The sequence below is a fragment of the Rhineura floridana genome, chromosome 12 (assembly GCF_030035675.1).
Source record: "Rhineura floridana isolate rRhiFlo1 chromosome 12, rRhiFlo1.hap2, whole genome shotgun sequence".
NCBI classification, from domain to species: Eukaryota; Metazoa; Chordata; class Lepidosauria; order Squamata; family Rhineuridae; genus Rhineura; species Rhineura floridana.
This window is the reverse complement of record NC_084491.1, coordinates 5,200,672-5,226,907: the sequence shown is the minus strand read 5'-3', so window position 1 is coordinate 5,226,907 and position 26,236 is coordinate 5,200,672. Positions and strand designations below refer to the sequence as shown.

Sequence of the window (26,236 nt, the reverse complement as noted above, 5' to 3'; positions counted from 1 at the left end):
GAGACTCTAGTTCTCCAGAAGGGGGCGAGCCACAAGAGGTAAATGTGGAGGCAGAGGCTCAAAAGGCCTCAATGTACTTCTAAGACTTCTTGGACCAAATGGCGCACTTGGAGTTCTCCATGGTGCTGTGACAACTGACCTACCTTCTTGTGATATGCTGAAACTATAATCCTTCCCCAGCCTAGTGCCTTCTGCATTTTTAGCATGGCTGGAGACTGCTGGGGCTGACCGGAGCTATGATCCCAAAATATTTGGAGGACACTAGGTAGGTTGGAGAAGGATGATTCAAATTATCCTTACAATGTCCATGTGCACCAGCAAGTCTGTAGGGATCATACAGAAATATGGCTGCCCCAACATGTCTACCTCCATTTCAGTAAACATAACTGAGGCCACCTCTCATAAAATGGGCTTTTGCATACACCACACCGAACATTCTGCATCCAGGCTGAATCCAGACTTTGCAGCAAGAAAAAATGAATTCCATGCCTTCCTTCAAATTAGGTAAATTATGCTGCACAGCACACACAGACTGAATTTGCTGGATTTGTAGTTTTAGTGTTTTGCATAATTTACTGTACTGCTTATGTGGAGAGTGAAGAAGGCATGCATGAATCATAGAGTTGGAAGGAGCCTATAAGGCCATCGAATCCAAGCAGAAGAATACACCACCACCACTCCCATATCGGAAGTCATGTTTGACCAATCTTCCTGCTTCTGATATTTCAACATGCATATTTTCAAGCCTATGAACACCACACCCATGAAGGCTAGAAACTTGCATTATTGTTAAAGGAAGGAAGGAAGCTGAGGTTCCCAGGAAGCTGGATTCTGTACCCAGAACAACCTTCAGCAGATTTCCTGATCTGTCTCAGAATTGCACACCTGTTCTCAAGATGTTGGCAGTTGTCACCACAGTGACCTCTGCTGCTGCGCTAGTGCCAGGTCCCAGCCATCTTCAGGCATCATGCCAGCATCAGAACACAACTGAGGCATGGCAAGTTGTGATTCATCATTTGGCAAATGCATCGTTTTAGAAACACGCTGTATGTAGGACGAAAGAGGGTTAGTGGGATGGAGCAGTGAAGGGGGTCGAGGCCTGCAGGTTCAGCAAGGTTCAGTCTGGAATGGAACTGGGAAGGGGCCTCATCTCCCCAGCCCCACCACTCTACCTTTGTTGCTTTCCTCCCTTTAGGAATCCAGGTTGGAAGCTCCTCCAGGGTCCTAGCCTTTTTTATTTTTGCTTATGTCCCTCTGTGCAGTATCCGTAAGCAACAATGCTATCCTGAAAAAGTCCTGACTGAATGAAAAAGTCTTAAGAACAAATTGCTGGCACCATCCACTCTGAGGCCCTCAGTGACTCTATGACAGCTTGTCCTGATGCGGCAGTAGGGTTGCCAGGTTCTTGGCCTGAGACTGATCCTGATCTTGGTTGCCAGGTCCTGCCTCCAAGAGGTCTTCTGTATCTTTAAAAGTTGTGCAGGGGGAAGGAAGAATTCCACCTTGTGGTTTTTCCCATTACAGGGTTGCAAGAACACCTGCACTTGGCTGACTTTCTCTTCTCCTAAAGATACAGGATCAGTCTCAGGCCATGGACCTGGCAACCCTATGCGGCAGCCAGGGTTGAGCGTGGTTTTAAAAGGAGTGTATTCCAAACCGTGGGTGCTGACACCACTATACTAAAAACTCTGTCCCGGGTCTGAAGAAAGTCTGAGATGGCCTGCAAGATGGCAAGATGCCTAAAGGTTTCTGGGAATCCATTTTGTGTCAGTCCAAGGGGTAATTTCTAAGGTGCAGCCAGCCTAGTGAGAAAAGTCATTTCTACCACCTTCTGTGGCTGGCAGAGCGAGCTCATCGCTTGCACCTGCGTTCTCTTTGATAACTACACTCCTTCAAGGCCATGCTAATTAGGTTCACATGCCTCGGCTGTGAGGCTTCTCCCGTAGACCCAGGCCTAGAAACCTATGCTCAGGCCAACCCCGTGCTTGACTAGAGCCTGTTGTAGGCCTTGAACCTTACACCAGTTGCACCTCTTGATTGTCCTGTACCCTCAGGTCCAGAATGTTCTGTCCAGTTCTTAATTCTTATTTGGGATCTGCCCCTTGTTGCTAGGCTGATCCCTTAAAAGTACTTTGAACTCCTTTGTTCGTTGCCCCCTAACTTCTGTCTTCTGCCCCTGACGCACATTTGTACCTGAAGAAGTCGAGTCAAGAAATGTCTGCTAGCCAGGAACTCGGTTGGTTTGTTTAGCTAGCGTTTGTTGTTTTATCCTGTGGCTATTCCTCAACTGCCTTTTTGTAACTGGAGTTTTGTGCCTAACCTCTTCTGGGTGAACTGGGTTGAAGGATTTCTATGCTGCTCCTTTGATGTATTTTTACCCTTTTGATGCACTATTATACTTTTTATTTGCACTTCTACCATTATGAATAAAGCTACCTCATATTTACTACCTGTGTGTGTTCTTGCAAGGAAACTCAGGTCTGTCTGAATCCAGTCTTAGACTGCTTGTGGCTACAGAGCAGATGTTGCTAAACGACCATTTCCATCAGCCCTAGCCAGCATGGCCAATGGCCAGAAAATATGAGAGCTGTAATTCAGCAACATCTGGAAGGCCACAGGTTTCCCACATCTGATTTAAAACAATATTCAGATAATCACTTCATTACATCTGGCCACATCAATCCCAAAGATGCTGTTGAAAATTCGGCAATAAGGCTGACAACTATACCTCCAGGGGAAGGGAATTCCACATGCTGCGGTTCTACCACTGAGAAGACCCTGCTCCCCATCACCGACCAACAGGCTTGCTGGCCCATGACCAGAGCTTCCCCAGCAGATCTCAGACCCCAGGCTGGCAGTCTGGTAGATAAGGGAGAGACACTCATCAAGAATTTGGGGGCCATGTTTCTGAGGATTATGTTAAAATCAAAACCTTGAACTAGTCCAGATAACACATTAGCGGCCAGTGCAGTTCACAAGGAATCCAGACTGGCCCAAACTTCTTGACAGCTCTGACAGCCATGTTATCCACTAGCTGAAATTTTTTGATCATCTTCAGGGATAGCCTCACATTACCGTAATCAAATTGTGGAGTTACCACGGCATGGATTACAGTGGTAAAACCATCCCAGTTCAAGAACAGTCATAGCTTGAGTGCTAGCTGGGAATAGTCCCTCCTCGCTACCGAAGACACCTAGATCTCAGTGTGACTACTGGCTCCAGAAGTACTCCCAAGCTACAAATATAAAAGATGTTATCATACTGTTTGATATTGGCAGTCATATTATTTGCATCTCCAAGCTGCCAGCTGCTTTGAGGTCCCCTGGAAGAAGAGTGGAATAGAGCATTGTAATGTGCATAAATAAATGAACAACACAAGGTAAATTAGTGCAAGCATAATGACTTATTTATTTATTAATTAAATTTATATCCCACCCTTCTTCCCAGTAGGAGCCCAGGGCAGCAGCACACAATAAAGTTCTCATACAAATATTTTGTGGGATCGAATATGTATTTTACAAGTATTGCAGGTGGAAGGAGATTACATGCTTCCAAAATCCTTGAGAAGAGGCTGTGCCCCAGCTCTTGTTGCTTTGCTCCTTTTCTGCCTCCTGTTACCTGCTCCTTTGCTGAAGTGAGCAAAGGGTTCTTGGGCAACCTAATTCGCCGCTTTGATATCAGTTTACGCTAAGAACATGACCAAGGCACAAACAGGACAGAATGCCAGCCACTCTGTGGCCGCCTTAGCTCAGGGTACTCTTGCCCCCTAGTGGGAAATGGTTGAATTTACACCTCAGGCCTATATTCAAGGGTGCAAACTAGCCAATGCCCACAAAAAGACGGTGGGCTTGTCCACATGGGAACATTACTTCATACTAAAGTTGCTGTTTTTACCTCTATTTTCTATTTGCACCGTCCACAGTAAGGGCTCAATGCCAGCTGCGAACAGAGTGTTTTCTATTCACATTGAGAGGATCAATCATGCAATTTGCTAATGACCATGCATGCCCTCTAATTTAACATTTCCACTCCCTCTGGTTGCTTGGCTACCGAGCATGTTCCTTTAAAAAAAATCCAGAAGTGCGAATATCTGTGTTTTCCCTGTCAGGATACAGCTGAAATACAAAGTTTTGTTTGAGCAATGTTACCCTTTTGTGCACAAGTTTGGGGAAAATAAAATAAGGGCAACATTTGCAGCAACATGAAAAAGGCCAGCAGAACAGGGAAGAGCAGCCAGAAGTTGCTTGTCAGCCTACTAGAAAGGAAATGAAGGGAGAAAGGAGAAGGGGGTGGGTGTAGAGAGGGGAACAATTGACACCCTCACCTAAAAGCATCGGAGCAAAGCTTCTGCAAGCACTAGAGAAATGGACAGGAGACTTTTTTCCTCCCCTTTTCATATTAGTGGATGGGGTTAGTATGGATTTACAGGGGGGAAACTGTGTGATAGCTTCTGTTTGCTGGTAACGTTATGTGAACCATGCAAATTAAAAGATGTGAGTAGCACCAAACACACAGTGAACAACTGTGTAGATGAGGCCAATGACTATCCAGTAGGGCTCACTTTCCTATCCAAGCAGCAGATTGCAGGAGAGAGGGGTTGCCTCTGGCATCTACTCCCCTGTGCTCCATTCCACGTTGCTCCAAAGACTGGCTGAAACATTTGACAACTTGCTGACCTTAAATAGTAGCCTCCTCCTCCTGCCAGGCTGATATTAATGAAGGAGCCCCTTCATCCCACTGAAAGGGTCTAGGTCACTGTGTCACAGGTAAGGCAAAGGTCACCTGGGGCAAAGGTGTGGTCCTGAACAGGCCTGAGGTAAAAGGCTGGATTGGTGAGAGTGGCAGGGGTCAGTCTGTCTAGTTACTCAGTGAGACAAACTGGTCTGACCTCTAGACTAACCCAGAAGGGAGAACTTTATAGGGCTCTTTCTGCCACTCTTTCCGGACAACACTGAAACCACCACTGAAGCCTAGAAGGGCTAGAAGCAAACAGATGTCACCTACACCACCACCCTTACAGCCTCTTCCCAACCAGTATAAATTTTAGGAAGGCTCAGGCACGTGAGAAGTGCTGGTTTTCCTGTTTGATGACTGCCTTCTTTTTAGGGGTGGTCATGTGACCTATTTTACAGAGGGCAACCCTCTGTTTGAAGAGCCATCAGAGGACAGCCCACACATTTACCCAGCAATGGGCAGCAGCAACAGTGCTCAGGCCCTGCATTGAGAGGCACTCACAAGGTATCTCCTGTCCCAGCTCAGCCTTCACACAGTCATGAGAGGAAGTCCTCCTGCTGCTGGGTAAACACATTGGTGGTGGTGGGGAGGATGGTGGTGACAGATGCTGGCCGCAGTAACAATGCTGCATCATGCTGCACAGAGAACACCCCCCCCGGGGGCAGGTCAGCGATGGGCTCTTCTGAGCAGGGGTATAGTCAGCCAGGGTCTCAGGGGGTCTTAGACCCCCTTACTTTTTTGTGGTTAGGGTCCCAGCAGGGTCCCTATGTCTCCAGCATTCTAGGAACCAACCAGCATGAAGGGGGAGTGTGCCAGCCACTGAGAAGAGTCTTTTAGCATGCGTCCTTGTCCTTTCCTGATTGGAGCCAATCAGAGTGAAAGGAGGTGAGTCAGCCAGTGATAAGACTCTTCTCAGTAGCAAACATGCTTATTGGCTCCTAGGGATGTCTGTTGTTATGGGAGAAGGCATTAACAAGAATCTCGTTCTCAACCCAGCAGCAGAAAAAGCAGGGAATGGCGTGGTTGTAACTCATATGAAAGGACCCTGCACTTCTGAATTTGCCACTACACTACTGCTTCTGAGCCCCCAGGCTCTTGGCAGGTGCCCAGCCCAGCTGAGCCCTGCTGGCAGCTCTGAGTGCTCCCTCTGAAGGGCTGTCTGACATTGGAGACTGGTCAATAAGGGCTAGGGTTGCCAGATTCAGGGCCTGAGACTGATCCTGTATCTTTAGGAGAAGAGAAAGTCAGCCAAGTGCAAGTGTTATTGCAACCCTGTAATGGGAAAAACCACAAGGTGGAATTCTCCCTTTCCCCTGCACAACTTTTTTTTTTTAACAATAATTTTTATTCAAATTTTCATAAAACATAGAAAACAAAATCATAAAACATTCAAAGACAAAAAACAAAACAAAACAAAAATGATTAAACAAAAAAAATAAAATGTTGACTTCCCATTTGTCACATATCAAATCAGTTATAGGTCTACAATATATAACAATCCTGTCTCTTAAATCATATTATAAAATCACTTTCCTCCAGTAGTTATCTTAATTAATCATCAAATTTCATAAACATTACTTTATTCTTTCCACAAAAAGTCAAAGAGAGGTTTCAATTCTTTAAGAAATATATCTATCAATTTTTCTCCAAATAAACATGTCAATTAATCCATCTCGTTAATAATTATAATAATCTTATTGTCATAACCATAGTCCAAATAAACATTTCGATTAATCCATCTCATCAGAATCTGTTAGGTCCAATAATTTCAATAGCCATTATTCCATTATCCCTATTAGTTCCATCTTCCATCTTCAATAGTCCTGTTAAGTCCAGTAATTTCAGTGTCCAATCTTCCATTATCAGTATTCCCTAATAATCTTGCTGTTGTAACCATAGTCATATAATAAGAGTCTGATGGGAATTTCCTCTATCCCAAATATTTTCTTGCCATCCATTCTGAATAAGTTGCTGAAATACTGTTGTAAAGTCATATCTGTGTTCTTCTTTTTTACAAAATGCACTGGCTCATCTCTTGAGAGTTTTTCCATTGTCACATGGCTGCAGTTAATTCCATAGATTTTCTCTATATCAAGCTCCATCACATCATTCCAGTCCAGAAGATTATCCAAGCCATTGATAACTTTATCTCTAATATCTTCATTAATTTCTTCAGAGATAACGTTAAATTCCAAACAGTAGATTTTATTTCTAAAATCCATAAACTCCAGATCTTTTTCCAATTCCACATTTGTTCCAATCTCCAGGGCTTGTATCTTCCCTTTATTTTTTCTTTTCTCATCTCTTATCTCATTCTCCTCTCTCACAGGATCCCCTATTTCTTTAAGCTCCTGCGTCATTTTGCTCAGTTCAATTTTCAGCTCCTTACTACCCTGTCGCAGGGTTTGTTTCGTTATCTCAATCTCATCCATTATTTTCTGAAACATAGTTACTTCCAGATTCTCAGCCACTTTCTTGATTGCCATTTTTAAAACCACGAAAACAAAGCAAAACAAAAATAAAGAAGAACCACTTCTTATTTCAGCAACAATTGGGTTAATATTCCAGGCTTGATGACATCACAGTACAAACAGAGCAACCTGCCTTATCTCTCTATGTTCAAGAATGCAAAACAAATTTAGTTCCCAGCATCAAAACAGTTAGTGGCGTCGTGAAGAAGCAGATTCGTCAAAATAAAATAGACCAAAAAGAGAATAGTCCCAGACAATATAATATTCCTCGGAGTAGAAATCAGGAATAGAAATCCCTCTTCTGTTTATTATCTTTAGAATGCACTTCCAGGACAGCTTTTTGCGACAGAAACAAAGATAAGCTGTTAATTTCGTGAATAACAAAAAAGAGTTATATCTCACCCAGAAGTTGTCCAAAGCCGATCAATCTGACAAATCTCCTTTTGCTGTAACAATTTAAACCAAGTAAAAAAAAATAATAGAAAGAAGGGTGCTTGCCTGTTAGTCCGTTCTCTCTTTAAAGAAAAGATAAACGTATCGCTTAAGCAGATAGAGCTTGTTAGAAAGTCCGTCCGGCATTGTTGGCTGGACCTTATCTCATAAATTAATGAAATCCAGTCCTCCCAACAAAAACAGGCTTTTGAGGTTGATCTCTACGTTTCTCCCTGCCCGGGAGAAATTTCATCAGTCAAAAAAAAAAATGTTCTGACTGATTTATATCTGAATAAGCTTCTTTTGAGGCGGGAGCCCGTCCCAAAAGCAGGCACAAGCGAAGTCACCCTTCCCGGAAGTCCTCCCCTGCACAACTTTTAAAGATACAGAAGACCTCTTGGTTCCAGGCCCAAGGTAAAGAACCTGAAGAAGAGAGGAGAGCAGGGGCCAAGGGTTGAAGTTGCCCACCTGCAGTTAGCAGCACCTGGACAGCAGACTGGACAAGCCCAGTGTCACCTGGTCACAGTCTTCTCTCCCATTATAATGAGTGAGATGTATTTTTATTTAAGTTAGAGCTGGTATAGCACAGTGGGGGGGAGAGCCTGGCTGGGAGTCCAGAGTCTGTGAGTTCAAATCCCTGCTCGTGTCTCCTGGGCATCAAGGACCAGCTGAAGATCACCCCCACAGTGAGTGGCTCAGGGATTACGTGCGCTGCCACCTGTGCAGCTGTGGGCAAGCTGCAGAGTCCCAAGGAACCCAGTTGCCCCCCAGCTGGCAGTTGCAGACAAGGAAGGGGCTGGCTTGTGCAGCTGTGGCAAGCGGAGTGTGTACTGCCTTCAACTCGATTCCGACTGATGGCGACCCTATGAATAGGGTTTTCATGAGGCTGAAAGGCAGTGACTGGCCGAAAGTCACCCAGTGAGTTTCATGGCTGTGTGGGGATTTGAACCGTGGTCTCCCAGGTCATAGTCCAACACCTTAGTCACTACGCCACACTGGCGGCCCTCGCCAGCTGGGGAGGACTAGCCTCCGAGGGAGGCAATGGTAAACCCCCTCTGAATACCGCTTACCATGAAAACCCTACTCATAGGGTAGCCATAAGTGGGGATCAACTTGAAGGCAGTCCATTTCCATTTCAATTATTTCTAAGTTTACATCTATACATATAAATTAGCATGCACATCTCTTCTTTTTGGCAATGTGTAACTGGCCACCCTGTTTGCTTTTTTTACTTTTTTACAGCATCCAAGAGTCATTTCTCTGGACTCAATACAAACTTATAACCCCTCTCCCCTCCCCGACTTGCCCCTGGTCCTTTAACCCATTGGCATTACTTAGCTCCCTTTGATTAAGTTCCTTCCATTTGTGGCTCCATGATTTGTATTTATAGGCAGATGTAGTAGCAGGACAGGTGAGTGGAACTTAGGTGACTTGGGCTCTTTAGTCCTAGATGCTGAACATCATGGCATGATGTGAAACTCTTAAATGACTGCAAAGACCTTATTGCCCCCCAGTGATGACGGCTGGGGTGGGGGGAACAGGAGGCAGTGCACCCGTATCTCTGCTGTTGGGAGGTGGCAGTGGGCTGGGCCTCCACTGACTGCTAGGGATCCAGCCTCTGCCTAAGTGAAGCCGTAAGCTACTGCTGGCGGTCACCCTGCACAAAACTGGCTGTTTCAGGGTGGCACTGGGGCACCAGAGGTTTTGGATTCACTGGATCCAAAGTGCTGCAGCAGGTCTCCCCAGGTGCCCGATCTGTCACTCCATGCCTGCCCAGCTCCTCTTAGGATTGCCAGTTAAGGTCTGTTTATTAAAGGCAACTGAACTTATCCTCATGTGTAGTGGCTTAGGGTGTAACCCTACAGCCACTTACCTAGAAGTGAGCTTCACTGAATTCATGCGGACATATGAAAATTTGCACCCAGAGTTGGCAGAACAAAGTGAGGCCTTTGGGGCAACTCATTTGTTGCCACCTAGTTTCTTTGGAACACGGTGTTTGTCCTTTGCAGCCAGATGCTTATTTCTGCGCCAAAATGATGGGGGGGGGGAAGGTCATGGCTGCTGGCCTTGTCCCTGAACTCCACACAGGGGGCCTAAATGCATGTGTGGAAAGACTCCCTACAGCAACTATCTGATATCGCCTATAGACAGATGCCAAACATGTAAAAGGGTGGGGTCCAGCAAACATCATCCTTCTTCTGCTCCACCTCTACTTTTTATTTTATTTTAATTATAACATTTCTAACCAACTTTTCATTGACAATAATCGCAGAATGAAGTTAAAACACAAGAAAACTAAACTTATGTATCACTTTAAAACATCAACACCAGCAAAACACACAGACCCAGCAAGACTGGCATGCCCATCTCTGTCAATAATATTTTATTATTCATTTGTGTTTTATTTATTGATTACTACATTTATGTTCTGCCTTTTCTCCAGTGAGCTCTTGCCTACTAGCCTGATCCAGCAGGCTCTTCTTATGTTCTTATGCTTGCCACAACCCTGTGAGGTAGTTTAGGGTGCAAGATTGTGACTGGCCCAAGGTCACCCAGTGAGCTTCACGGCTAGGAAGAGATCTGAACCTGGATTTCCCCCGTCTAAGTCTGGCACTTGAAACCATGTTTGCAACCTCGCACCCTCCACATGTTTTCAGCTTCAACATCATACAACTATGGTGGCTAGGGCTGATGGGAATTCCAGTCCAAAACATCTGCAGTATGATTTTGTTAGCAAAGACTGCACCACACCTCACTCTGTAACTTGTGAAGATAATCCTGAGTGTATACCTGTAAGGTCTTGTGTGAACAATGCTGTGAGTGATCAAAGTCAGAAAATGCAGCCTTGATTTGACACACACACACCTGCGTGCACGCCACATGTTCCTTTCGAGCAAGGCTAACAATTCCTTTGGGCACAGAGAAGTATGGGGAAAGCAGACCTGGTTAGTGCACCAAGTCTGAACCCCATCTCGCACCCCCTGCGCCTGCAGATAGAACATACAAAATGCATTTGAATGCAGTCTCTGGTCCATTAATGTATGGGAGTGACAGCCGTTGGCTGAGACATTTGACAACTTGCTGCCCTTATATGTGTGTGTGATGTGCCTTCAAGTCAATTATGACCTTATGAATCACCGACCTCCAATAGCATGTTATAAACCACCCTCTTCAGATCTTGTAAGTATCCCCAAATGAGGATTAGACAAACCCATAAGGAAAGGTCCTTCAGTGGCGAAGATCCATGACAGCTAAACAGAACCTCCACGTTCTGTGGCAGTCTGCCCAGCCAGAGTGCCAGATGTTGGGGACAAAAAGCGAAAGGGGAGGAGGAAGGAAGCCTCTGCCCTGTCCTGCTGCTGGCTGGCCACACTGGGGAACAGGAAACTGGCCTAGATCGACCCTCTTTGCCAGCCATCCCCAACCTGGGGCTCTCCAGTCGTGTTTGCACTATAGCTCCCAACCAGAACAGCCACACATGGCAGCTGGGGCTGATGGGAGCTACAGTCCAAGAACAACAGGAGGGCCCCGGGTTGGGGACGGCTGCTCTTTGACCTGATCCACCCAGCAGAGCTCTTTTTAATGCCTCGGCCTTGCGCGGGTGAGGACTCCACTCTGGGGCAGGGCCGGACTGGCGGCAATCCATCAGGTCTGGCTTTTCCTGCCGCGCCTGCAGAATGGCTGCCTGTCCTCCTCGCTTGTCCCCGGAGGCCGCCCTGCAGTGCCCGGCGCCGGACGCACGAGGCTGCTGTTGCGCTCCAAGCGAGGCGGCGGCGGCGGCAAGGGCACGGGGCGGGGAGAGGGCTGGGCTGGGCTGCCCCTGCCGCCGCGGCGACCTTCCTCCTCCTCCTCCTCCTCTCCTCCTCCTCCTCCATGCAGCGGGCCGATCCGGCATGGCTGAAGCTCAGCAGGTCCGCGTGCAGGAGGCCATCGACGGCATGGTGCGGGGGCTCGAGAGGGAGGCCATCCGCAAGATGCAGGTCAGGAGGCGGGCGAAGCGGGCGACGGGCCCCTGCGCGCACGTGGCCTCCCTCGCCGGGGTGTGGCAGGGACAGGGATGGGATATACCGCGGTGAGCCGCTTGAAGAAGGGCAGCCCAGATGTGCAGATTCCAGGACTGGAGAACTGTACGCCCCTCCTGGCCTGCTTGGGAAGTGATGCTCGAATTTGGATTCCTGCGTTGAGCAGGGGGGTGAACTCGATGGCCTTATAGACCCCTTCCAACTCTGTGATTCTGTGATGGGGACAAAGGGCGGTGATTGCAGCCCTTGGCGGCCGCCTTCCTCACCCTGTTTGCCCTCCATAGCCGTTGGGCTGCTGCGCCCATCAGCCCTGGTCAGCATGGCTGAATGATGGTGGGGTTGATGGGAGTGGTAGTCTAAAACATCTGGAGGGCACCAGGTTGGGGAAGGCCGCCCAGCAGTAACAGATAATTATTTATTAGGGCCGCATCCACACCATACATTTATTCCACTATTATCCCACTTTAAACAGCCCTGGCTTCCCCCACAGAATCCTGGGAAGTGTCATTTGTGAAGGGTGCTGAGAGTTAAAAAAAATGGAAATGTACTGCCTTCAAGTCGATTCCGACTTACAGCGACCCCATGAATAGGGTTTTCATGGTAAGCGGTATTCAGAGGAGGATTATCATTGCCTTCCTCTGAGACTGAGAGGCAGTGACTGGCCCAAGGTCACCCAGTGAGCTTCATGGCTGTGTGGAGGACTGAACCCTGGTCTCCCAGGTTGTAGTCCAACACCTTAACCAGTTTGCCAGAGTAGTTTAATAGTCGGTCCCTCTTTCCAGAGAACCTCTGGGAATTGTAGCTCTATGAGGGGAATACGGGATCGCCCCAAAACTCAGCACCCGTCACAAACTACACTTCCCAGGATTCTCTGCGGGGAACCATGACTGTTGAAAGTGGAATAATAGTGGAATAAATGTATGGTGTGGATGTGGCCTAGGTTTCACTCCTGCCCTTTATCCAAAGAGGTTGTGGTGGTGTGCATGGGATTTGCCCCCCCTTTTTCCCTTGCAAGAGGCCTTGGTTAGCCTAAGAAATAAGCCACCACCACCCCACCTGCTCCCCAGTTGCAACTGGCCTTGGTGAGCTTCAGGGCTGGGGGTAGATTGGACTCCAGGCCTCCCTGGTCCCAGTTCCTCATTCTCTCCGCTCTGCCAGGGGTGGGTGCCATGAGATCGACTGGGGACCACTGGCCAGGTGCTGGGCTTCTTGTGAAGAACTCTGGACTAGGCACAGTTTGGCAAAGCCCTTCTATGCCCAAGTGAGGGAGCATCCCCAAGATCACTTAACACAACCCAGCAGTGCTCTCCAGAGCTCCCATGGATGAATTATTTCTTTTTAAAATGAACCTCACAGTGGTGGCATATACGAGACTGAAGCAGCACTGCCCTGGCCGAAACCACCCTGGCCTTGCCAGCGCTGATCAGTCCTACAGTCCTTCTGTTCCTCCCGCACCCTCATTGGCCTGCAGGGCTGTCCGGCAGCAGCGCAGAGCCAACATCAGGTGCACAGGCTTGCGGCTAGCTTTCCACTGGGGTATTTCTTCCAAATAAGGGCTGTTGTGCAATACACATGGTGGCTGACGTCCCTTTCTGCTGCTAGAGAGAGAACCTCGTGGATGACAGGTCTATCAGCTAGGATAATTAAATGGAACCCCAATGTCTAGAGGCCTCTGAATATCACTTGCTGGGGGACAAGCAGGGGAGGCCTGTTACCTCCATGCCCCAATTGTGGGCTTCCCGGGAGCCTCTGGTTGGCCACTGCATGAAACAGGATGTGGGGCAAGGTCCAGCAAGGTCCTTCAGATGTTTATTTATTTATTACTTATTTATTTATTATTTAATTTGTATCCCTCCCTTCCTCCCAGCAGGAGCCCAGGGTGGCAAACAAAGTGCTAAAAACACTTTAAAACATCATAAAAACAGACATTCTTTTACTGACATCCGGCTTTTTTCAGGGAATCATGTTCCGGTGCAGCGCTACCTGCTGCGAGAATGACAAGGCCTCCATGCAGCAGGTGCACCAGTGCATCGAGCGCTGCCATGCTCCCCTGGCACAGGCACAGGCTGTTGTCACCCAGGAGCTGGAGAGATTTCAGGTGAGGAGAAAAAGTGGGGGAAAGACTGCCTGGTCAGTGGCAGCATGTCAGTCTTTGATTTCAAATCGCCAGAGCTGCCATGGTTGGTATCTTGCCTTCTAAGAGGGGCTGTTGCCTAGATTGCACAAGAGTAAAAGGGGCAATAGCCTTGGCTCCAGCCACTGATTTATGCACTTAGCATCTTAAAAAACCCCAACGCATCTTGATTGATTAATTGACTAAATTGTCCATGCCCTTCAGTATCTCGGAAAAGACATCTGTATTATAAGTGTTGGTAATAATTTATTTATTTATTGCACTTGTATTGGGTGAATTTCAATGTAGTTAAGGAAAATGATCATGTAAAAACTCTTTAATCAGTTGACATGATGACAACTTCTAAGCTCCTCTTGTCCCAATGATGAAGTTTATTCTTATTCTGACAAACCCTGTAAAGTTTAAATCAATCTTAACAATAACAGGATGCTCAAAAAAGAGTCAGGGTACTCATTTAATACACTGAACTAAAAATGGAACATGATTTCCTATAAATATTTTACAAAACCAGCCTGAACTAATAAACTTCTGCATATAACTTCAAATCAATGCCCATACGTAATAAAATTGAACATGTGGCCACATTTTGTATGATTTGAAGTTATATGCCGAGTGTTCTCATTCTGAGCCTCTGTGTGTTTTCTGCTTGCAGGACCGTCTCTCCCGCTGCACGATGTACTGTAATGACAAAGCCAAGGACTCCCTCGATTCGGGGAATAAAGAGCAGCAGATCAAACTGCAGCTGGAAAACTGTGTGACAAAGTGCGTGGACGACCACATCCACCTCATCCCCAGCATGACCAAGAAGATGAAGGAGACTTTGACCAGCATTGCTCAGTAGACTTCCTGGCTTTGTGGAGGAAGAGGAAAGGCTGACCAATTAAAATTAAGATGGGTGTGATGACCTTTTTGGAAACACAGGAAACAAAGGTTGGGTATATCCAGGGTGACGTTTTGTGGCATCACCACAAAATTGTGACAGCCTCCTGAAGTGCTCCTGACATTGATTAAGAGTTTGGGGTTGGTTTAGGAGCAAGGCTGCAGATTATCAGAATGAGAAATGAGTAAAAGAAACAAATGGCAGGCCCCTTGGCATCAGCGATGGTGTACACAGATCCATGTCAAACCCTTTGTCATGGCTCTTCTGTCCCTTAGCAGGGGAATCCAAAAGGAGCTACATTGGCAGCTCTGAAGATGTGTCACCTGGCGTCTCAACAAGGCAGAGCCATTCGCTGTGCATCCTTTCCTGAAGTTGCCTTACAAATATAGAAGCATATAAGCTCTGTTTCTGTGGTTTGGAGATGGTTTGCTGTGAGTTCTTGTCCTTCACCATTTGTGATGTCACAATTTTTGTAGGAGAAATAGCGTGCTAAAACCAAATTGCACACAAATGTGGATTTCCCAACACTAAGGGGCACCTTATACCTTCAGCAAAATCAAGTAGCAATGTTTTTTCTAGATGTTACTACTTCAGGCTGCAGGTCTGGGTTTGCTCAAATGCTTTCCTGGTGGGTGGCTGGGGGAGAGCATATGAAATCTCTGCATATGGAAAGGTTGGGAGAGGTCTAGGCTGATTTTCTCTCAGAAATGCTAGTTTTCAACATGTAAGGAAGGTTCTACCCACCCAGTGGGGAAGCATTCATATATGACCCTTCTGTCACCACCAGGATACAGCTAGGAAAGCTTTTCCACTTGGATTTTGCTGATTAAACCAGAATGTGGCTTTCAAAGGATTTTAAACACTTTGGTTGGTTGGACCTTGGAATGCAACATCAACATTGGCTGTTTCCCCCCACCCCCCCCGGAGACCCCTTGTAACACTGAAAGCCATCCTCGAACAAAGTTATCGTGAAACTAAATACTTCTAAAATTTAACTACTTGTAAATTCAAATCTTGTATTGTTTTTTCAATTACATTTGAATTCTGTGCATTTACATTGGAAACATTTCCCAAGTTCATTTCAGCAGAGATAAATTCTTCATCGGCCATGAAAGACCCACAGTCCTTCAGCACTGGCTCACTTTCCCTGTCCTTTCCAGCATAAACACCTTCCCCAGTGGGGAGGGACAGTTTTCCAATGGAACATACCATAGGATCCCAACTGAGGCAAAATAATTGTCCCATCCTTTTTCATTGCTGGCTATGTGGGTTAAATAAGTGGCCCATATACAGGAGAAGTAGGGTATGTATTGTACTAAGGCAGGGGTAGCCAACATGGTGCCAGTCAGATGTTTTGGACTACAACTCCCATCAGCCCCAACCCATATCAGTGATTATGGGAATTGTAGGTCTGGAAGGCACCATGTTGGCTATCCCATTAGTAAAGGATGAAAATGAGAGAGAGTTATGAAAAGGCATCTAGTGGACAAAGTTGTCCTTGGAAGAAATTCTCATGGCTCCTTTTGGTGTCTTACAAAGTTTAGAATAACTGCTTCCATTGGATTCAGATGTAAGACTTTGAATGTATACTATGATAAAGAAGAGGAAAAGTCAGGGTGAAAGAGCTTTTTATGTCTTCCCTAAGGGACAGAGGAACTGTAGTTTTGTATGCATTGGAAGTGGCTGGATGGCTGTACTTTGGGATGGAGAAGCTTTGTTTATGGCACAGCTAGCCTTTGAAGACTCAAGAAATAAAGTGCCACCTTCAGGCCTATGGATGATGATTCTACCACAAAATATAGGTGGCACAGCTGGGATGGTATTTCAGATGTGAAATGTAGTACTACTTGCCCCACCCCGTTGCCTCAACGTGAAACGAAGAATTCCTTCCTGCCCTTGCATAAAAAACCACATTTTTTGTTTAATGCAATTATCTGTGTAATCAGATTTCATGTGAATTGATCAATAATATTACTGCTGCATTAAAATGGGTTCTCTACAATTAGATCTGGAATTCTGTAACAATTTTAATTAGTGTAGAGCAAGGTACAACTACATTCTAATCAAATAGTCATGTCAGTCTCATCAGATGTAGGAGGCACAGTTTTGAATGTTTGGATTTTCCTTAGACATTGAGTAAGATGAAGGATATATGCCCGACAATCAGAGAAACACTGACTAGAAAATACCAATTTGTTTCGAATATGGGTGTGTTTATTCCAATGAGAATGACCTTTTGGGGCTGCAAGGATATGACTAAAAATTAATGAAGCCCCTATCCTCTATTTCCCCCTTCCTCTCTTTAAACTGTGAATTATTTTCTAAAGGTTGAATTAAACATCATTTTACAAAATGAGAACTGTGTATTGCAGATACAGCTGTGGTGTGTTCTCAATAATGCTGCTAGGATACACACATATTCCTGTGAAAAGGTGCCAGCATGAATGGTGGGGTGGGCTGCCGGCCAGGAGATAACGATGGTCACATCCATGCCATACATTTAATGCACGTGACTTCCTCCAAAGACTCCTGGGAACTGTAGCATACTTTGAGGGAAGCCACGTGCCTCAGAGGTACTTGGGCCCTTTGATTGCATGTAGGGACTTTGCACATTGAACTTGTCAAGGATTATCAATACCTTGGCACAGTCATTAACCAAAATGGAGACAACAGTCAAGAAATCAGAAGAAGGCTAGGACTGGGGAGGGCAGCTGTGAGAGAACTAGAAAAGGTCCTCAAATGTAAAGATGTATCACTGAACACTAGAGTCAGGATCATTCAGACCATGGTACTCCCAATCTCTATGTATGGATGTGAAAGTTGGACAGTGAAAAAAGCAGGTAAGAGAAAAATCAACTGATTTGAAATGTGGTGTTGGAGGAGAGCTTTGCGCATACCTTGGACTGCGAAAAAGGCAAATAATTGGGTGTTAGAACAAATTAAGACCCTCCGTGGCGTAGAGTGGTAAGCGGTTGTAACGCAGCCGAAGCTCTGCTCACGGCCGGAGTTCGATTCCAACGGAAGGAGGAAGTCGAATCTCCGGTAAAAGGGGTCGAGGTCCACTCAGCCTTCCATCCATCCGTGGTTGGTAAAATGAGTACCCGGCATATGCTGGGGAGTAAAGAAAGGCCGGGGAAGGAACTGGCAATCCCACTCCATATATATGGTCTGCCTAGTAAATGTCGCCAGACGTCACCCTAAGAGTCGGAAACGACTCGCACTGTAAGTGTGGGGACACCTTTACCTTTTTAGAACAAATTAAACCAGAACTGTCACTAGAAGCTAAAATGATGAAACAGGTTATCATACTTTGGACACATCATGAGAAGACCCGATTCACTAGAAAAGACAATAATGCTGTAAAAAACAGCAGGGAGTAGAAAAAGAGGAAGGCCAAACAAGAGATGGATTGATTCCATAAAGGAAGCCAGACCTGAACTTACAAGTGGTTTACAACAAATGTTATTGAAGGTCACTGATTCATAAGTCGTGATCAACTTGAAGGCACATAAAAGGGGCCTTTGACATGGTAATTATCCCAGAGGAAGTAAAAGGATGCTATAATAAAAACGGAAACCCCATCCTAAGGACATTTGCTTCTAATCGTGTGTAGCCAGAGCTATGTCTACTATAAAGTGGTAAAGATTTGAATACGACTTGCTTCCCAGCAAGTGTCATAGGGTTGTTTGCCTGCTTACTGGGTCAATTCCCACTGTATTAAATAGGTTTTACTCTCAGGTAAATGTTCACGGGGATAAAGAAGTCCTTGTTTGCTCACTAGCTGTGAAGCAATAAATAAATCCTAAATAAGTTTGCATATGCAAATAAAGCATGGCCTCCCGGTGCTTTAGGCTCTGCGGGCCTCTACGCGCAGGCGCGCGGTGGAAGAAAGTCCATTGCATCCACCAGAAGAAATGGGGAATGAGCATCGAGGGAGCTGATTGGTTGCTGGCCGAAATCCGAGGGCGGGCGGTAATTCTCTACTCCATATTGGTTGCTAGGAGGAGGTGAGTCGCTCCCTGGAAGCGTCCGTCGCGTTGACTTAGCTGTCTGCGCCTGCGTAACAGGGTCTTCCCGATTGGGGAGGCAGAACGCGGCGCGGCGACGTCATCCCTCGAGGAGCCGCTGGCGCGAGGAGAAACGCTTGTAGCCGCGGCCGGTTGTGAAGAGACACGATGAGCAAAGCGCACCCGCCGGAGCTGAAGAAGTGAGTGTCCGCCGGAGGAGCGGGAGGAGGAGCGGGAGGGGGAGAGAAGGATGGATGGCGACGACAAGCGAGGGAAGTAGGAGGGGGGATTTGGGGGCGAGCAACTGCCGGTCGGGCCTCCTCGCTCCCGTCGTGCATCGCGCGCCACTTTCATAGAGCTACAAAAGCATGGAGCAGCGTTACCCAACCTTTTTCGACCCACACCCCTTTGCAAAATCTTTTTGTACCCAACGCCCCCCTCAGATTGTATATGCCAATGCTTCCTATTCAAAAACTAATTAAGTCCACACAGTATGAACCAATAGAATACACTGTGTTACTTAACAACAAAGTCATTCAGTTTACCGGCATTGTTTCGTTAAACAACTTCATTTAAACATCACAGAAACAACAGGTAGGGAGTGTGTCCCATTCCTGAAGAAAACCAACGAATAACTGACTGTCTGCGTCACCCTTTTGCACACGGCACTCATCCGTTGGCAGAATGCGCCCTCCACCAATACACCCAGCTTATCAAACACTCTCTCGTGATTGGTTCCAACATCCCTCAAGACAGCATCGGAACATTACGTAGTGCCGTGGCATGGCTAATATTCCCGTTCCTTGATATGACACTGGCCGCTATTCAGAATTTCTTTACTAAAGAGCACACACTATTTATAGTGTTAATTCCATGAATTGAGACTATTAAATACATTCTAACTGGGGACAAAACAGTTTAAAAATTAATGATTTGTGTATTAAATAAAATTAAACTTAAATGCTTCAACTGTTGCATCAGACCACCAAATGTCAACGCCCCCCTAAAGTTTGTAGTCATGCTAACACCCCCGATTGGCCACCCCGATTTAGTCCAAGCTCTCGCCCTCTCTTCCCCCCCCCCAGCTTGGTACAGTGATGGAGAGCCTGCCTCACCTCCAGGTAACTGATGGATCCCTTGCCATTCCTGTCAAGGCATTTTCGCTAAGTTCAAATGAACTCTGCTCTCCTGTGACTTCATTGCATTAGCTCCAGTGCTACTCTATAGGGCAGCAGAGAAGGGCAAAACTTTGCCCTCCTTTGTGCAGAAGCTCTTCAGGTATTAGAAGAATGTTTCCATTCCCCCTGTACATTATTCTCCAAGCTAAACAGTGCCTTCAAGCTTTTTTAAAAATAGAACTTGGTTTCCATACCCCCATGTCCTTCTGTGTTGCTTTTTTTTCTTTTTAAACCTATATAGTTCACTCCTTTCCTGTCTTGAGATGAACCTTAGAGTTAATTTTATTTTACTTTGAACATTATTTCACTGATGCTTAATTATTCTCTCTTCTTTAATTTTCAGATTTATGGACAAGAAGCTGTCATGTAAGTGAAGGGGCTCTTGTTATTTGTTCTATTTTGGATGGAAAACTTCACTGGGATTGTCCATTTGCCTCTTGTGTTGAGGGACAACCTCACTTACGTCCCTTGCTTGCCCCATTGTTTGCCACAGCAGTGCTATCCTAAGTATCTTGTTGGGAAAAGTAGCCCAGATCCCCTGCATTGCACAGCCATAGTACTATATATTATAGCATAGGAAGGCTCTGCCTCCTGTTTTCTACCCCCCCCCCGGCAACCCCATTCCACTTGCCATCCCCCACCCCTCTCCAACTCGCTTGTCTTACCTGTTCCCCCAGCGCTGCTGCCCCGCACTAACTTGCAGTGCACCTAGGCTGCACACTGGTCTCCTGCTACCTGCTCAGGCTGTTGCTGCCACCTAAGCTGCATGCCAGCCTCCTGCCTGCCATGGCTCCCCACCCAGGCTGCCGCAGGTGGTGTGAGTGTTGTGGAGGTGTCAGTCATTAATTCCTTGCTGTGGATCATGACTGATGCAAGAAGGTTACCTGTGTATCTGTCCATCTTAATTCTATAAATATTGCCTTGACCATATCAATGTAGAATCAAGATAAAGTATATAGAAGAGATAAACTAACTTGTTAACTGTACCTTACAGTGAAACTAAATGGCGGCCGGCATGTCCAAGGGATACTAAGAGGATTTGATCCATTTATGAATCTCGTAATAGATGAGTGTGTGGAAATGGCACCAGGAGGACAACAGAACAATATAGGGATGGTGGTGAGTAGAAATTAATTGGTGTTGTAAAAGTAGTTCAAACCAGAAGGGATTTCTAAGCTAATGTAGTCCAGTTTAGTGTTGTACAAGAAACCTATAACTAGCAATTCCTCACATCCAGGAACATTTTTTATTAAATGCCAGTGTTTAAATATTGTGTGCTTTACTGATTTTTTGGTCAATTGAGTACAGTAATATATATCTGGTCATAAAACACACTGGATTTGAACACTCAGGGTTTTGCAGAGCATCCAGTGTTAAAAGTACTGCACTCTTACTTAAGTTACAACAGGATCAGACCCCCAATTAGCACAGGACATTTTAAATGTGGAAACTGTTTGTGTTGTACCCAAGCATTAGCAAACACTGTAAAGTTTAAATCAACCTTGACAATAGCAAGATGCTCAAAAGAAGAGTTAAAATACACATTGAATAAACTGAATCACACATAGATCATGATTTAATGTAAATATTTTATAAAACCAGCATAGACTCACTAGTAAACTTCTATGTACAATTTCAAATCAATGCCCATACATAATAATATACAAAATGTGGCCAAACACGTTTTGATAGGTGTCTTCCTTAGTGGCTTGGTGACTGATAAAAGTACACCTTTTATGTTTCTTTCATAAATGGGGCTGATAATTTTGAAATTCAAAGAATGAGAATCCCATTTCTTCCTATTGGCCTATTTTGGAAATGATGAATGTTCACCTACATTAGAATTCAGTGTATTAAATGTGTACCTTAAAGCTTCTTTTGAGTTACCCAAACATTGCAGATAAAACAATTTATTCATCTTAAAGATAACTAATATATCAGTGTAAGAATTTTAGGATATTTTTTCTTTTTTCCCCCTGTGTTGTGGGCCACTTCAGGCATATTTGTGTGGGAAAGCGGCATAAAAAATAGAATGAATCAGTGAATGAATGAATGAATGAATGAATGAATAAATAAATAAATAAAGGCTTCTAGATCAGTGGTTCCAAAATGTTCCCCCCTCTCCATACCACTTGAAAATTGCTGATAGTCTTGGTGAACCACTTCATGATTTTTCTACGTGTTGTAGCAAGTATAATTGCTGTGCTATAGACGCTGTATGGTATTTAATTGTATTTTTATTCCTCCTTTTATTTCTCGTATTGCAATGTTGTATTGACACTTGTAACTGAATGTTTGCAAAGACATTCTTACATTTTAACACTTGGGAACTGCTCTCTGATGTCCACCTAGAGAGAAGACCCACGGTCCAAAACTCATTTGACAATTAATTGATGGGTCACCATACCAATTAAATTTATTTATTTATTTTTATTTATTTAATTTGATTTATATACCGCCCTAAGCCCGAAGGCTATCTGGGCGGTGTACATAAAAGGTAAAAGCAGGCACAATATATAAATACAATAAATATAATAACTCAAAAAAACAAAAACACACAAACAATACGAGAACCGAACAACATCCAGAATACAACATAGTAATAAAATACTGTAAAAATACACTTTAAAATGCCTGGGAGTATAAAAAGGTTTTCACCTGGCGCCGAAAAGATAGCAGCGTCGGCGCCAGGCGCACCTCATCGGGGAGACCATTCCACAGTTCGGGAGCCACAACCGAAAAGGCCCTATTTCTAGTCACCATCCTCCGAGCTTCTTGATGGGATGGTACTCGGAGGAGGGCCTTAGATGTTGAGCGCAGTGTACGGGTAGTTTCATATTAGGAGATGCGCTCCACCAGGTATTGCGGTCCCATGCCGTGTAAGGCTTTATAGGTCAAAACCAGCACTTTGAATTTAGCCCGGAAACAAATAGGAAGCCAGTGCAGACGGGCCAAAACAGGTGTTATATGAGCGGACCTTCTGGTCCGCGTCAACAATCTGGCCGCTGCATTCTGGACTAACTGTAGTTTCCGAACTATCTTCAAGGGCAGCCCAACGTAGAGCGCATTGCAGTAGTCCAATCTAGAAGTTACCAGAGCATGAACGACTGAGGCGAGGTCATCACTGTCCAGATAGGGACGTAGCTGGGCTACCAATCGGAGATGGTAGAAAGCATTCCGTGCCACTGAGGCTACCTGAGCCTCAAGAGACAGGGAAGGGTCGAAAAGAACTCCCAAGCTACGAACCTGTTCTTTCAAGGGGAGTGTAACCCCATCCAGAACAGGGTGAACATCCACCATCTGGGCAGAGAAGGCACTAACAGCGTCTCGGTCTTGTCTGGATTAAGCTTCAGTCTGTTAGCTCCCATCCAATCCATTATCGCGGCCAGGCAACGGTTTAGTACGTTAACAGCCTCACCTGAGGAAGATGCAAAGGAGAAGTAGAGTTGCGTGTCATCAGCGTACTGGTGACAACGCACTCCAAAACTCCTGATGACCGCACCCAGCGGCTTCATATAGATGTTGAAAAGCATGGGGGACAGTACCGATCCCTGTGGGACTCCACAATGGAGAGTCCAGGGTGTCGAGCAGTGTTCCCCAAGCACTACCTTCTGGTGACGACCCACCAAGTAGGAGCGGAGCCACTGCCAAGCAATACCCCCAACTCCCAACTCCGTGAGCCTTCCCAGAAGGATACCATGGTCGATGGTATCAAAAGCAGCTGAGAGATCAAGGAGAATCAACAGGGTCACACTCCCCCTGTCCCTCTCCCGACAAAGGTCATCATACAGGGCGACCAAGGCTGTTTCGGTACCAAACCCAGGCCTAAAACCGGATTGAAACGGATCAAGATAATCAGTGTCATCCAAGAGTCCCTGGAGCTGGCCGGCCACCACCCGTTCCAGAACCTTGCCCAGGAATGGAACATTCGCCACAGGTCTATAGTTGTTCAAGTTATCTGGGTCCAAGGAGGGTTTCTTCAGGAGCGGTCTCACTACCGCCGCTTTTAGGCAGTCAGGGACCACACCCTCTCGCAAAGAGGCATTGATGACCTCCTTGGCCCAGCCGGCGGTTCCGGTCCTGCCAGCTTTCACCAGCCAAGAGGGGCAAGGATCCAGCACAGACGTGGTCGCCCGCACCAGTCCAAGGATCTTGTCAACATCCTCAAGCTGCACCAACTGAAACTCATCCAATAAATGAGGACAAGAACGTGGTCTGGATGCTTCATTGAATCCAACTGCTATAATATTGGAGTCTAAGTCCTGACGAATGCAAGCGATCTTAGTTTGGAAGTGTCCAGCAAACTCATCACAATGGGCTACAGATGAATCTATAGTATCCCGAGGGCCAAGATGTAAAAGCCCTCGTACAGTTTTAAAAAGCTCCGCTAGGCAGGAGAGTGATGCCTTAATACTGACAGCAAAATAACTCTTTTTTGCTGCCCTCACCGCTGCTGTATATCGCTTAGAGCAGGCACTTACCAAGGCATAATTGCATTCGTCAGGAGTGCGCCTCCATCTGCACTCAAGCCTCCTCCTCTCTTGCTTCATCGCTCTCAGCTCCGGGGTATACCATGGGGCTGTATGAGCTCTACATAGGAGGGGGTGCATGGGAGCGATTGTGTCAACCGCCCGGGTCATCTCCGTATTCCACAGTTCAACCAGGGCTTCAACAGGAGCGCCAGTCTTCTCAGTCGGAAAATCCCCTAGAGCCCTTTGGAAACCCTCAGGATCCATTAGTGTCCGGGGGCGGACCAATTTAATAGGTCCCCCACCCTTGCAGAGGGAAAGGGTCGCCGTAAGCCTAAACCTCAGCAAGCGGTGATCTGTCCATGACAATGGGGTAGATGAAAAATCCCCAACCTCCAGATCACCATCTCCCTGCCCAGTGGCGAAGATCAAATCAAGGGTATGTCCCGACACATGCGTCGGGCCAGTAACAAACTGAGACAGCCCCATGGTTGTCATGGACGCCATGAACTCCTGAGCCGCCCCAGATAAAGCAGTCTCGGCATGAACGTTGAAGTCCCCCAGTACCAACAGTCTAGGGGACTGCAACAATATCTCCGAGACTACCTCTGTCAGCTCAGTTAGGGAATTTGTTGAGCAGCAGGGCGGGCGGTACACCAACAAAATTCCCAACCTGTCTCTCTGGCCCAGCGCAAGGTGGAGACACTCCAAACCAGTCATCATCTGTACAGGGTGCTTGGAGAGTGAGAAAGAACTCCTATAGACCATGGCAACCCCACCTCCCCGACTTTCGGCTCTACCATAATGCTGAACCATGTACCCAGGTGGGCAAAGCTGGGAAAGAGCAACTCCTCCCATATCACCCACCCAGGTCTCGGTTATACACGCCAGGTCAGCCGCCTCCTCCACAATTAAATCATAAACAAGGGAGATCTTATGTTGTACCGACCTGGCGTTTAACAACAGCATATGGAGATCCGAAGGCTGACTGATAGGACAACCAGCAGTCCTGGGGATGTGAGGAGAACCGGAACAGACACTACTTGTCTGGGACGAGTTCCCCTTATCTGGCATGTTCTCCTCACAACACCATACCTCCCATTACCCGTCACTACGCTAATTGGGGCCCCCGAAGGTCTCCCCGATTGATGTATAATACGCTCTCCCAGGCACATGTTAAAACAGATAAAAGCACCAATACACACACACCTGATCACATTCATACCAAATAATAACAAATAATACCAAAAATTTATATCAAAATACACACACATACACACACTTAATCAATAATACAATACAATAAACATACACTCAATACACTCAAACAATATTAAACTACAACACAATTCCAACTAAAGACTCACATATAGTAACAATTCAATCATTCACAAAGCATAAAGACATTCAAAGCTATTTATTACATCCAGGTGGTAGCAATGAGTTAAAAATGTTGCAAACTCAGAGCCGCAACTATATTAACAACACTGGCCGTTCTTAAAAGGACGCAATAACAGCAACAATCATACAGTCATTCACACCACACTAATCCATACACACAAAAAACAGCAGCCAGCGATGAAATTGTTCCTCTCCAGCCAGGGCAAGCAGTGTAGCAGAGTGCTGCAGTAGCAGCAACAGGCGTACTGGGCGCCCCAACAACGTCCGAACCAGGGCACAGACAGGCAAACAAATTTGGAGTTGTGGGTTGCTATAATATATAAATAAATATAGTAAGAAGGTTGATAACCACTGTTATCGTTAACTATCATATTAAGTGTCATTGTGGATCTAGTTTGAACCTTTGTGAAAGGATCTGGCTGCGTTTTCTCCTTAATGCATTAAGTGTTTTCTTGTCCCATTTTCCTGGAATAGCTGAGATTTTGAGAATGGCCAAGGGGCTGGCTTT

General features: G+C 45.9%; 2 protein-coding genes across 3 annotated transcripts in view; both read left to right on the top strand.

Annotated features, from left to right (window-relative positions):
• The first annotated feature begins 11,408 nt into the window (after positions 1-11,408).
• FAM136A (family with sequence similarity 136 member A) lies at positions 11,409-17,026 on the top strand. Its single transcript, XM_061592519.1, has 3 exons — positions 11,409-11,617; positions 13,617-13,757; positions 14,446-17,026. Exons 1-3 carry the CDS (start codon positions 11,531-11,533, stop codon positions 14,632-14,634), a joined length of 417 nt encoding a protein of 138 aa, XP_061448503.1. The 5' UTR covers positions 11,409-11,530; the 3' UTR covers positions 14,635-17,026.
• A 1,641-nt stretch (positions 17,027-18,667) lies between these two features.
• Positions 18,668-26,236, top strand: part of SNRPG (small nuclear ribonucleoprotein polypeptide G) — a 45,053-nt gene continuing 37,484 nt past the window's right edge. The window contains exons 1-3 of one of the 2 annotated variants that reach the window (XM_061592764.1): positions 18,668-18,880; positions 20,202-20,224; positions 20,853-20,979. In XM_061592764.1, the coding sequence (XP_061448748.1) occupies positions 18,849-18,880; positions 20,202-20,224; positions 20,853-20,979 (182 nt within the window). In that variant the 5' untranslated portion in view covers positions 18,668-18,848. The remainder of the gene's footprint in view (positions 18,881-20,201; positions 20,225-20,852; positions 20,980-26,236) is intronic. The other variant, XM_061592763.1, reaches the window with a different exon arrangement.

Coding starts and splice junctions, on each gene's coding strand:
- FAM136A (XM_061592519.1), top strand. CDS start 11,531: ATGGCTGAAGCTCAGCAGGTCCGCGTGCAGGAGGCCATCGACGGCATG. Junction 11,618..13,616: donor AGGCCATCCGCAAGATGCAG/GTCAGGAGGCGG, acceptor GGCTTTTTTCAG/GGAATCATGTTCCGGTGCAG. Junction 13,758..14,445: donor AGGAGCTGGAGAGATTTCAG/GTGAGGAGAAAA, acceptor TTCTGCTTGCAG/GACCGTCTCTCCCGCTGCAC.